This window comes from Bidens hawaiensis, unplaced genomic scaffold, assembly GCF_021521415.1.
Source record: "Bidens hawaiensis isolate Kalapana, Puna unplaced genomic scaffold, B.hawaiensis_p1.1 tig00041095_1, whole genome shotgun sequence".
In the NCBI taxonomy this organism is placed as follows: domain Eukaryota; kingdom Viridiplantae; phylum Streptophyta; class Magnoliopsida; order Asterales; family Asteraceae; genus Bidens; species Bidens hawaiensis.
This window is the reverse complement of record NW_027497259.1, coordinates 17,689-31,772: the sequence shown is the minus strand read 5'-3', so window position 1 is coordinate 31,772 and position 14,084 is coordinate 17,689. Positions and strand designations below refer to the sequence as shown.

The 14,084-nt window shown below is 33.4% G+C and overlaps 1 protein-coding gene across 1 annotated transcript; it reads right to left on the bottom strand.

The window, feature by feature from the left end:
* Window positions 1–1,445: 1,445 nt before the first annotated feature.
* LOC143592605 (12S seed storage protein CRD-like) lies at window positions 1,446–5,583 on the bottom strand. Its single transcript, XM_077072488.1, has 3 exons — window positions 5,352–5,583; window positions 1,821–2,547; window positions 1,446–1,741 (listed from the first exon to the last, which is right to left on the bottom strand). The coding sequence occupies exons 1-3, from the start codon at window positions 5,548–5,550 to the stop codon at window positions 1,588–1,590; spliced, it is 1,080 nt and encodes a 359-aa protein (XP_076928603.1). The 5' UTR covers window positions 5,551–5,583; the 3' UTR covers window positions 1,446–1,587.
* Between the last annotated feature and the right edge of the window lie 8,501 nt (window positions 5,584–14,084).

The following is a 14,084-nucleotide window of genomic DNA, read 5'->3' as shown; positions in this document are numbered from 1 at the left end:
TAATTAAGCCTAGTTGATAGGCATAGATGGTGTGAGTAGAATTTGCCTTTTCAATATTATAATTAGTACATTCTTTGGGGAAATGGGCATAAGTATGGGACTATGGGTACTCTTTATGCATCGACCAATCTTGTGTTGCCAACTCATTTGTATTATCAAGTACCCACAAATTATAAAATCATTGGCAGCACATACACACAAGTACCCTAGAAGTTTTTGCTTATTTTTAATTTGGTTATTAGGAAAGAAGGAGCACTCATGGGAATTACCCATATACCTCAAATTCCAGCATTACCACCTTAATTCTACCATAAAGTACTTAAAAGCTACATAATTACTGGCAATACATACCCACAAGTACCATATACCTTTTTTCTTGTTTTTAGTTCTCCAAAGATAATAAATGCCAAAAGTGAATCAATTTTATGTGACAAACTTTTGTCATGGAATGAAGCCATGTACCCTACCAACATGGGATGGCAACAGTTTTGCCATGTGGTTTGGAGGTTTATGTGACAAAAGTTTACCATATGGGTTTGAAGCCACGCATGGTTAGTTGGCTACATAGGTAACGATGGCGAAACTTGCCATGGGTGCCCGACCCTCCTTAAACTATTAATCAATTATTTTAATAAATTTAGCAAGTACAGTTACTAAAAATAAGCAGATATTACCAATGTTTTGAAACCCGGCTGGTTGGACCGGGACCCAGTGCTAGTACGGGTCCGGGTCCGGGTCGTAGTATATGGCCCGTTTTCTAAAGAACCGGCCGGTCTTCACTGGTGCCGGTTGAACCGGACCCGATGACCCGACGGTCAGCCCGACAATTTTTATTTTTTTTTTCCTATTGAAAATTAATCAGATCTGCATATTATATCATATACCAAACACACCAACTAAAGTTACTAAACCCTATTCACTCCACCATCGCCGCTCCATATGCACCGCCGCTCCAAACACACTGCTGGAATGGCAGTAGAAGTTGCGAGATCTGTGAATTGAGAACAAAATAGAAGAACATGAAAGATGTTGCGAGCTATAATATTGCCGGATCTAAGGTCGTTATTATCATTAGTGGCGGTGAACAAAGGTGTATGTGAGCGGCTCTATTTCCATGATCGGCGGTGGCTGATGGTGTTGATGACGACAGGTTATAGAAGTAGAACATGGCTCCGTGTGTTATCTCATTTAGGGTTTGAAAGATAAAAGTAATAAAAATATCGGAGAGAGAGATAGAGAACAATAAGGGGTGTCATTTTTATTGTGATTATTTCCTTTTAGTATATCGTTATATCTATCATACATATTTGATCCTTTAAAATTTCACTAAACATTAAACAGTTCTTCAATATAAGTTATATTATATATGAAAAGTAAATATATTATTTATGACATCATCCGGGTTAATGACCGGTCCGGCCTCCCGGGTCGCTCCGACCTGTGACCCAGTAAGCAGTCCGGGTCAATCTCCGGTCTGGGCCTGAAAACATTGGATATTACAATACACTTTTAACGAATTTTATTTCTTGTCTTGGACGTCGCCTTATTGAATGCTCACAACATATCAAAGATAAACACCCTTGATAGTTAAGTACTTGGAGGGACAATTGTGAGTTTTGTTTCATTTTTGCTCTTGAATTGTTGTGCAAATTTTGGAGTAACATTTAAAGTCGCTTGTACAACCCCCAAAGACATTGCCTTCCATATCGACGTATTTCCAGCAAGTTGTCCAAACAAAGCCCTGCAAAATAAGCAAAATTACTTTTCATACATATAAATTTCAACTTTTTATACAAATTAAAAATTCATTGTTAACATACTTTGAACTAGTTGTGACCGAGAAAACTTCTAGTCCACAGTCATCAGCAATATAAGCAAGTATATAGTATTGAGGAACAATGAACAAGTCGCCTTCTTCAACTTTACTGTCCAATGCTGGCTTTCCTTGAAAACCACCCACAATCTTAATCTGACCACTTCCCTTGCAGACATAACAAATATGCACCGAACCATCGGCTACATAACTTGGCGTTAGCATAGCATTACCCTCCAACTTCACAAATCTTGCACTTAGACCAAGCTCACTGAGCACGGACAAGTTCTTTTCTGTCAGGTCATTGACAAATCCACCACAATTCACAACAACCGCACCCAATGGATCATCAATGCTGGCATATAGTTTACCTTTTGTGTGATTACTTGGTTCTGGGAATTTGATCCCTTGAGCAAGTAGAGTGACCATTTGACGTTGTTGGCTGCTTATAAGATTTTCTGACTCACTTTCGTCCAAACCAAAGGTTTTGCTAACAAAATCAGACTGAAATGCAGCTAGATATCCAATGGGTCCTGACGGAAAAAAGTATGTGAATTGGCCAGGGACTTTAGCTTTACTACTCTCACCCAAGTAGATAATGACTGCATCTGTGTCGCCTGCGTTAAACCACCAGGAAGCCAGCCCTGCTAAAGTTGGAACTACATCCCCTTTCTTGGCTATCAATACATTTTCCTCTGAACTATTAGCTGAGATCAAACCAATTGTGACAGTACCTATACGTTCATGTTGAACGACTCATATTAATCAAAGAATAACGACGTAAATAGTGACATAAGTAAACTATTTGAACAACGTGTTAGAAAGCCAAATTGGGTGGCCTTTTTGGATCTTGACCTTATATTCCTTTTAAAATCTCATTTATATGCTTATTGATCAACTTTAGACACCAGGTTTTTTAAATGAAAATTTCATATATTTTTAAATTGGATATATAGAAGACCTTCGTTATACCACTTATTATAGAAATTGACTATAATACATGTATGTTTCAATGGTTAGGGAGCCTTCTAAAAGAGAATACTATATGTGCAAGAAGAGAGAAAAAATCTAAGACCTATATGATCAAATAGTATAAATTAATCAATAATTGAAATTTATTAATAGTATAATTAGTTTTTTAGCTTTAATATGTATGAGGTTTTTTGGATCCTTTGGTGTGTTGAAACTTGAATAGATTTACATTTACACAGTATATATATAGAATCAATCTATAGAGATTTTCTCCATTCTTTTCTCCATGTTAATGTGATCCTAATTTTCTCCCCAAATTTTCTTTTAAAAAAAATAAGTTAAAACTTTCTAGGTTAAAAAGTTGTGTGCTATATAAAATTATTTAGGTTAAAAATGACTAAGAAGTGTTTTGTTATAAATTGTTCTGTTAATAAAATTGTGTAGGTTATATATTGTGTAGTGTAGGAAGGTAAAAAAGTTAGGCTAAAAACTTAATGTGTTGTGTATGAAAGTTTATAAACGTGTTACGGTGAAATCTCTTTAATATATTTATATCTATTACTTTAAACGTACAGAAAACAATAATGTGACCAGTCATATATATTTGTCACTACCTCTAATTATAGTATATATTAATTTGCAACTTTCTCAACCAAAAACGTGCATTAGGAGTTGTACTTTTAGCTATTTTTGTTGTAAAGGGTGCTCTATTGATTGTATCTTTGGCTTCTTCTTTTGTATATGTCATGATGCCTTTTATGTTCTCCACGTGTTAATACACGCGTCAGTTCTTATGTTACTTTCTGGCTTTGGAGACTCCATGTTCACACGAGTACATTTGCTTTTCATCGTCTCTCTCATGATATTGACACACCGATATCTCTCTCCTACCACCGTTACCGGTTCCACCATTGTCAACCTCACCTACTGTTGCCGGGTTTTATTTGGAAACCCTAGGTGGCCGTGGTGGTACGGTTAAATCCAAAATTCATATTTGTTAAATATGAATTGGCGAACAAAAGTAGGAGTCTGCACAATTTGGTTGGGTTATTAGCCAAAACCTAAACCAAGACCAAGGTCATCGTTTATCCTATTTAATTAATTAATCCGTGTTCGGTTAATCGGCTCGGTTTATTTGGTTAGTTTGTCGGTTTTCAGTTCAGCATTGTTAATTTTGGTTCACCAAAACCAAAGTTAAAATGTTTTGTTAGAAATAAATACATGAAACGGAGGTTTGAATACAAGAAATACAGTATAGAACACGAAATAGGTATATGAAAATATTAATGATTTGATTCAGTTAGTTTCTATTAACCGAGGTTACAAAAAGTTTAGTAACTGATTTACGGTTAAATTCCGGTTCGGTTTTCGTTGGTTCAGCTTCAGTTAATGGTTTGGTTAGTGCTTACAAATACAAATGGTATTTGTGGTTCAAATCGACCCGATCCATTTCAACCCGTTACCTAGCCTGAAATATATTTTTTTGTTATTATCAATTTTATCCATGTCTTTTTGCTAATGCAGGTGCGTTAATTTTATGCTTCATGTAAGGAAACCTAAATTTCTCAAAACCAGTCTACAAATAAAAGATTTGAACAAGTTGGTACTGAATATACTAATAAAGAAGGTGAATTTTGTAAAGCAAGCCATGGAGGTTTGACCAAACTCAACATGGTCAAAATTGGTAATTTAATTTGTTTCATTTGTAGCTTATGTGCCTTTATAGGATGGGAAAAACTGTTCATAATGGATGATAGACTTTGGCTTGGACCACCAGGTTTATACCCTTCCTAATAATCAATAATGCACAAGATTAAGTTTATTGGCCATATTTTTCCAATCAAATGTCTTTATATGAAGCTATTGAAGCAGGTCATGTGCAACTATTACAAAACAAGAACATGTATCAAACTGCAGTTTGAAGTCTAATGGTCAAAAGTCTTAACTCTCTAAAGTTTATGAATTTTGTTTCAACTTTAGCTCTGAATTTTCTTTCTTAAGTAGTTTTGTGAAGTTGGCTAGAATCCAAACCTGAATGTACCTTTGTCTAATGGCTTAAATGTAATTATTATTATTTTAAATAATCCAATCATAATTTTACATTTTCTGGTTTTGGGTTCGATGTTATAGTTTTGTTATATATTTTTCCTTTTCATTTGTGTTTCGAGTAACGCGGGTAAGTTTTTCTTATACAATAGTCAAATTTTTTTTTTCTTTTCACTTACCCGCGCAACGCACTGGTACTAAATGCTAGTTATAATTTAATGTGGATGATGATATATTAGTTTGTGTGTGTGTGGAGAGAGAGAGAGAGAGAGAGAGAGAGAGAGAGGATAGGATAGGAGAGAGATGCAAAAAAAAACATGTTATACGTGTTGAAAAAGTCTAGGAAAGAGTTTGGTCCGATCGGACACATAAATCAATAAATCTACAACCACGAAAATATTTCATAAGAGGGTGTACTTGTGATGAGTAGGCGTGGGTAGAAGAAAACATAGGAAGCCAATTTCATAGTGGTTGGTCACAATAACATTATTCATGTGTGCCAAAAAGTAAAACAATGTACCTTCAAGAATGAAGCCAATTTTGCTGCAATCGGCATAGTGAGGAAGAGTAAATCCAAGAGGGTGAAGAACAAGCCTTCCGGTACCGAGTTTTAAGTCACTTAACAATGGTACTTTTGAATTTGACCATACATAATATCCACCGCTATCATCCTCAAATGACGTTTGATCATACTTCTCCACCACCAATTTTGCATCCATCTTGTAACGAAAAAAGAAGTATGAGAGAGAGAGAGAGAGAGAGAGAGAGATGATTCATAAGGCCAATCGGGTTTGCTATTTATAGAACAAAAATAGCCACACAATGTTCTTTTTATCTAATGGAGACTCAAGGGTGGACATAAATAAAGGCTTAGTCCGCTATCCCTCTACTTTTCTTCGATAGTGCAAAAAAAATAAATAAAGGCTTAGTCCGCTATCCCTCTACTTTTCTTCGATAGTGCAAAAAAAAGTTTATTTTGTTGGCTTTGTATTTCGCTACCTCTGAAAAATATAATGCTACCCCTGCTTGTTCAAAGCCCAACCAAATTAAAAGCTCAAACCAATTAAACCTCAACCAAAGTTTAAAGCTCAAACCAATTAAACCTAATGACCCGTTAACCATATTTATTTTAGTTACATTGTTTAGTTTAAAATTTATTTTTTTTACCGTATTTCATACAATGTAAACAAAACAAAAATAGAAACACGAGAATAAATAAATTTAAACACATGAGGTGCAAATTTATCCTATTCGGTTTTTGAAAGCTAGAAATCGAGCCATTACTACATCTTCTTTTACTTTATCCAACATTTCTTTTTCGATTGCACAAACTAAATCATTGTTCAAATACTTATCACACATTCGATTACGCAAATCCGTGTCAATAAGCTTCATTTTAGAACAACGCCTTTCAACGGTAGCGGTTACAACGGGTAAAACCAACGCTAGCTTCAATATTCGGTAAACTGGAAAGGACACCACTTTTTCTTTAGTTTATCGAATATTGAAGCTAGTATTGGTTTTACCGGTTGCAACCGCAACCGTTGAAAGGTGTTTTTCTTAAATGAAGCTTATCAAGATGGGTTTGCGTAGTCAAATGCGGGATGAGTATTTGAACAATGCTTTAGTTTGTGCGGTTGAAATATAAACGTTTGAGAAAGTTAAAGAATATGTTGTAATGACTCGATTTCTAGCTGTCAAAACCGGAAGGATAAATTTGCAACCCATGTGCTTAAACTCAGTAATTATCGTGTTTCTATTTTGTTTCGTTTACATTGTATAAAACATAATAAACAAAAATTTTGACCGTTACCCCTGAGAATTTTTCTTAATCCGCCACTAAATGGAGTAAAATATTCTGTTACTTATACCAAACCTCATTATTAAATAAAGATAAATACAACGGAAAAAGGGAAGAAGATAGCCAAGTTGGTGATGGTTTGCAATTTAGGCCCGACGAAGACTTCACACCTTGTCCTGTTCAAAGAAGAGGTCCCAACATAGGACTTGACACGCATGTGATCGTAGACAAATCAAAAAAGATAAGTCACCCTAGTGAAGGTTGGGTCCAGTAGGGCCGTCTTAGAGTTTTCGAAAGTCCTAAGCGAGTACTAAAGGCCCCTTATATATACAAGTTCTTAGATCAATGCTAGTTGTGTGCAGTTACAATTTTGAATTATCTCAACGCTTATTTTTTATTCAAAAAGATGACGGCTGTTGGGTCCTAAAAATTTGTGGGTTTAAAAACATTTTTTGTGTGTTTAATTGTTTAAAGGTTGTTGTTTTATACTATTATAAAATAACGTGCTTTATTTAGAAAACAAATTGGTCTTTGTTAAAATTTAGGTCGTAATATTCAGAAAAATAAAATCAAAATTGTGTACCGTTTTTCAGTTGCCCTGCTTCTTTTTGAACCCAATTTATATTTCCAATATACCCGACCTAGTTTATGCTTATAATTTTTGTGTATTTATTAAACGTTTCTCGTTAGTCTCTTTAATTATTTCTCTAATAATTAACCACTAATTATTTCTCCACCGATGTTAAATCCGTGTTTGGTGAATTATATTATTTAACTATTAAATGTTGATATTATATATATAGATATATATTGAATGTTGGTGTCACAATAAAGCTCTCATTCTTAGAATAACCGTTTAGGTAATTATTTAGATGATAATACCAGTTATCATTTGTTGGTGTGGTGGTCAATCAAGTATCCTTTCGAAGTTCAATAATGTAATTTGCTCAGTCTCGAAACCCTCTGTCAGTGTTTTTTGTTTTGTTCTTTTTTTTGGCCAGCTTAATATTGGTTTGTGTCATGTTCGGTTTAAAGTATTTTTTAGTGAGTGATTTAAGCATTTTTTAATGAAAACAATACATATGTTAATTTCTTTTATAAAGTATGTTAAATTATGTTAACGATTTAGTAGCGTTAGCATCGCTACAGGCCAATTCAATGGTTCAATGTTGTATCGCGGGAATTTTTTTAATATGTTAGTTGTATTTTAGCGTTGACGAATTTATTTATTTTTTTGTTTAGTTCCAGTGTCGTACCGATATTCATCGAATTCGCGTCAACTAGCAGTCACACTGTGTGTGTTTTACCAACCGACAACACGTTGTTTTAGACATGTTTGTTTTATAAGTCTATTCGATTGTCAACACTATCATAGCCGTTTAGTAAAAAAAAAATTTTGGGTTGTCGTCACCGTAACGTATCTAACCAATACTGACAGAACACAACAAATACTGACCGAACACATTTCTTGCACCGCCGCAACGCGGCGATTTATTACCTAGTTTAATTAAAATGCAAATGTCGGCATACTCACAAAAGTTACTGTAGCTCAGAATTACAACTTTTTGTGCTGCTGGTACAACTTTTTGTTTTTCAGTTTTTTCAGTTCGGTTTTTTGGTCATGGGTCGTTTTTTTAGATTCATGCTCACCAAAGTGCTTATTAAAATTCCTTTCATGGTTCATCCCGAATCACGCAAGTATTCAACTCATCAAAAAAAAAAAAATTAACCACATAATAACAAAATGCAAGGAGAAGTAATGTACATTTATCACTTTACATGTCAAGATTTCCATAAGTTTTCGGACGTTAAAATAATCCCCAATCTGGCATTCTCTCATAATATCTGGAGCAATCGAGCTACCACCATATGGGATTTAAACACATGTAAACAAAACAAAAATAGAAACACGAGAATAAATAAATTTAAACACATGAGATGCAAATTTATCCTATTCGGTTTTTGAAAGCTAGAAATCGAGCCATTACTACATCTTCTTTTACTTTATCCAACATTTCTTTTTCGATTGCACAAACTAAATCATTGTTCAAATACTCATCAAACATTCGATTACGCAAATCCGTGTCAATAAGCTTCATTTTAGAACAACGCCTTTCAACGGTAGCGGTTACAACGGGTAAAACCAACGCTAGCTTCAATATTCGGTAAACTGGAAAGGACACCACTTTTCCTTTAGTTTATCGAATATTGAAGCTAGTATTGGTTTTACCGGTTGCAACCGCAACCGTTGAAAGGTGTTTTTCTTAAATGAAGCTTATCAAGATGGGTTTGCGTAGTCAAATGCGGGATGAGTATTTGAACAATGCTTTAGTTTGTGCGGTTGAAATATAAACGTTTGAGAAAGTTAAAGAATATGTTGTAATGACTCGATTTCTAGTTGTCAAAACCGGAAGGATAAATTTGCAACCCATGTGCTTAAACTCAGTAATTATCGTGTTTCTATTTTGTTTCGTTTACATTGTATAAAACATAATAAACAAAAATTTTGACCGTTACCCCTGAGAATTTTTCTTAATCCACCACTAAATGGAGTAAAATATTCTGTTACTTATACCAAACCTCATTATTAAATAAAGATAAATACAACGGAAAAAGATAAGAAGATAGCCAAGTTGGTGATGGTTTGCAATTTAGGCCCGACGAAGACTTCACACCTTGTCCTGTTCAAAGAAGAGGTCCCAACATAGGACTTGACACGCATGTGATCGTAGACAAATCAAAAAAGATAAGTCACCCTAGTGAAGGTTGGGTCCAGTAGGGCCGTCTTGTGGGTTTAAAAACATTTTTTGTGTGTTTAATTGTTTAAAGGTTGTTGTTTTATACTATTATAAAATAACGTGCTTTATTTAGAAAACAAATTGGTCTTTGTTAAAATTTAGGTCGTAATATTCAGAAAAATAAAATCAAAATTGTGTACCGTTTTTCAGTTGCCCTGCTTCTTTTTGAACCCAATTTATATTTCCAATATACCCGACCTAGTTTATGCTTATAATTTTTGTGTATTTATTAAACGTTTCTCGTTAGTCAGGCCCACAAATTCATATATGAGATCGGGCCAATACGTTGATAAAGCAGCTACTGCATCTACTCCGCCTTTACTATGAACCAAAACCTGCTTCTTGAAACTCCAATAAATCTCTTCAATATACTCTCTAATTTCTCGTGCATTCTTTTCAACGTAAATGTTTTTACATGTTATAATCATATACAATTATACACCGCTACATCAAATGGGGTGATAATAAGATTACGGATAATACCTCTCTATGATTCTTTCCAACGTGACACGTTAATCACACTTTTGAGAAAGTTTCCTTTTTAGCAGTAAAATAAAGTGGTCCATGTTTGCTAAAATGACATGCACAAATGGACAGAACAGATTATGATTTTATATTAGATGATAAATGATTAATAACATTAATTCAGATAATAATCTGCATATTATTTATTTCCTGGAACCAAGAGATAAACCATTGAATTTGGCAACACCTGTATACCATGCCTAATACAGAGAAAAGAAGCATCAATAATATAGGAACAGGTGTATTAGGAAAAACTGAACCCTAAACCCTAAACCCTAAAACCGGAAAAACTGAACCCAAAAACCGACGATATGGCTCTATGTGTTTTGTATTGGTTTTTCATATAATTCAAAACCCAAAAAACATAACCATATTATAAACTAACAAAAGGCTTTTAACTTTTTAAATTTAAATATTATGTAAGACTTTAGTAAATAGTATAACCAAAAAATTATGCTCAAGTGTATGTTAATCAATAATTATAAACTAATAAAAAGGCCTAGGTCCACATGTAAAACCAAACTAAAACAAACCCGATCAGTTTTCAGAAGCTTACAAGACAAATTTTCGGTTTTTTTGGTTCGGTTTTAGCCCAAAATCAACCCAAATCGACCCATGCACACCCATAATGTGTAATCAAGAATTCATGATAATGAATTAGGCATCAAAAAAATTAGAATTACAAAACTAAGAAACCAAAAGGTTGGTCATGGCACTCTAGTACCGATCCCCAGTTTCATTCTTGTTTATACCGCTACGGGCCTACGGCTATAAACACGTTCTTGTTCCTATTAACAAAACATCCCTTTTTTATGACAAAGTCTACCTTCAAATCATGGGCTATCATAAACAGATTTGAGATTCAAAAAGTTTGAGCATCGATCTAATTAGTACTCAAAACCATGAAAACAATGAATTGTGTAAAAAAAATTAAAACTTACATCTTCCAAAGCTAGGATTCATCCCGTGCGAATAGTAGACCTGCACAAATCACATAAGTTTAATAAAAACATGTGTTTGAACCCTAATGAAAATTAACGTTAAAATCCTAAAAATTGGAAACATGGGAAAAGAGTTGAAGAGACCAAAAATATCAAAGTGTAGGATACCTGTTATGAATTGAATGAATGTGAAAATCACAAGTATGGATATCTGTTAAAATCGATTGAAGAGATGGTTTTTTATGATTCCATTAAAATAAGAAATTAACTAACTATGAAGCATAAGTTTCTTCAGGTTCGTAATTCCGATTGATGAAATTGTTATTGTAGTTGACAGATATCGCATCGAGTTTGTTACCTTATATTGAATCGTAGAGATGGAATGGTGATGGTAGCACGATGCAGTTCATGTGCTCTTATTGTAGAGGAGATGCAGATGGGATTAGGGTTTGCATTTGAATCAAGCACGTAAGGGTTGCCCACAGCTGAATATCCGATCCAAACCCATTTCCGCGAATTTTAAAGAAACAGGCTAAATAAATGAGAGCTCACCATTCACGCAATCTGGTGACTCCATAGAATTTAGAGGTTTCGTTTATACAAATTAAAGATTCAAAAATTACATTGTTAAATAATTAACAAAAATAAATCTGTAATAAATCCGTAGAAATATTTATCACAAATAAAGTCTGTATCAAAATCCCCAGCAAACCCAAAAAGTATAAATACAATTAATATCAATTTTGTCAAAATCTGTGTTCTTTTGATTTGGTGGTATATGGTGTTTCCTCTTAAGGTTAGAAGGATTTTAAGTGAAAAAATTTGTTGTAAGACAATATAACAACAGTTAAAAATTATAAAGGATAAATAATAAAAAGACAAAATGGCAAAATTGGGCATTTATGTTTGTAAGTTTTTTCAGTGGACGTCCTTTAGCAAAGTTAATAACAGAAAACATCCTTTATATTAAAAACTCTTTCACGTTTTATCCTTTGATCCTAACCCAGTTAAAATTTTTCGTTAAACCCAGTCATGTGCAAGGCACATGAGGGTATTTTAGTAACTTTTACATTTTATTTAATAACTAAAAAAAATATTACATTCATAAATAATATCCCCCCCCCCACACACACACACAAAACACCCTTTTCTGCTACCCACCTCCCCACTATCACCGGTATCTGTTACCCACCGCCACCACCACACCAGACCGCCATCGCATCTCCACAACCTTCGATTAACCACTGTCTACCACCAAACGAGAGGGGTTGTACCTTTTGGTCGCCGAAAAACGAGATAGGTTGTACCCTCTGCTGTAATCATAAATTAACATACTCATGATGCCCAAAGTATGTGGCTTTATGAGCCGGGGGTCTCTCTAGAAGCAGCCTCTCTATTCTCACGGATAGAGGAAATGCTTGCCTACATCCCACCCTTCCCTGACCCTACCAACAGCGTGCTATGCAGTGGGATATACGGGGCTTGATTAATAGATTGATTGACTCATGATGCCCAAACCCCGTTGCTACATAACAGTTTCGTGGCTGTCGTAGTGGTGGCTGTGGTGATGGTGGCTTGTGGTGGTAGGTGGAGGTTATGGTGGTTGGGGGGGGGGAGAGAGAGAGAGAGAGAGAGAGAGAGAGAGAGAGAGAGAGAGAGCTAAGAGAAAGAGAAGAGATGGGGAGAGAGAGTATGGGATTGTTATATATATATATATGGTTATTAGTAATTAAATAAACATGTAAAAGTTACTAAAATACCCTCATGTGCCTTGCACATGACCAGGTTTAACAAAAAAAATTTAACTGGATTAAAATCAAAGATCAAGTTTTTAAATATAAATGATGTTTTCTGCTATTAAGTTTGCTAAAGGACGTCCGCTGAAAAAACGTACAAAACTAAAGGACCACTTTTACCATTTTGTCTAATAAAAATAAAATTTTAATGGAAACAACAGCAAAACAAGGGAAATGTTAAAAGCAAAGAGAGACATAAATAAGAAATGTGAGAAAGATTTTTGGCTATAAAAAAACCCTAAAAAAATTCAAAATAAATAATAAAAAAATCATAACTCAAAATATAAATAAAAAATGGAAAGATTAAAAAAACTAAAATGTTTCCCACGTAATTCCCTTTAAAAAACGGTGAAAAAGCACAATGACGAAAATAAACAAAAAACACAATTTTAAATAAAAAAATACAATAGATCACAAAATATAATACAATGCCAAACAATATAACGCAATGTTGAATAATATAACACAATATAAAAAAATACAATCAATGACGAAAATAAACAAGATAAATAAAAAGACATAATGATATTTCTTTCTCAATATTGTGGGTTTTTTAAGTGATGAAGATGGTGGAAACATTTTTGTATTTTTACATTTTTCAGTTTTTTTTATTAAATTTTGAGTTATAATTATTTTTTTTAATAATTTATATTATATTAAGGGGTTTTCTTTTTGCCTACAAATCATTATCAGCCATCAATTTATTTGTTATGTTTTGTAAAATAACCTCACATAGCAAAATAATATATGAAATAAGTATTGCTAAGAATAAAATATTCCAATCAATGGTTGAGAAACAGATAATCAAGATAAAAAGTTCAATTGAATGAGAACCTCGCAGAAAACAGTCACATAGGTTTATTACATTACTTTTATTAATTTGGATCTTAATGGTATTAAATTGGACATTTTATTATATTTTATCATTAATATATATATTTTATTAAAATTCAGATATATACAATTGAAAATAATAAAAATACATTTTATAAAATTCTGAGAAAAAGTTCACAGCTAAATACGAAGCAAACCATATATAAAGTCCATAGTGACAACCTAAAATTCAAAGAAAAATATATGGTTAAATTTATTAGCGTAATCAATAGAAAACCACAGAAAACGTTTGTAGCCAAGTCGTAGCAGAAACACATAGCTAGAAACTTGTAGCAATATTGCTATCTAAATATAATTAGCGAACAGTTCCAGTAAAAAATCTATAGCTAAAATAACGACTTCCTTTCTTGTACTAAAAAGCTGCTTTAAAATTTTTTTGTGTATTAACGAACAGTTCCAAGTTTAACTTTTCATGTGTATTAACAAAATAAAAATTTTTGGTACATAAATTTGACTTTTTTTTCTTGATTACATTTTAATTCTTGATTTTTTTTATTT

Excerpts from the sequence above, each read along its gene's own strand:
- LOC143592605 (XM_077072488.1), bottom strand. The coding sequence starts at position 5,550 with ATGGATGCAAAATTGGTGGTGGAGAAGTATGATCAAACGTCATTTGAG. Across the intron at positions 2,548-5,351 it reads AATTGGCTTCATTCTTGAAG|GTACTGTCACAATTGGTTTG; the intron begins GTACATTGTTTT and ends ATGAACGTATAG. Across the intron at positions 1,742-1,820 it reads TCGGTCACAACTAGTTCAAA|GGCTTTGTTTGGACAACTTG; the intron begins GTATGTTAACAA and ends CTTATTTTGCAG.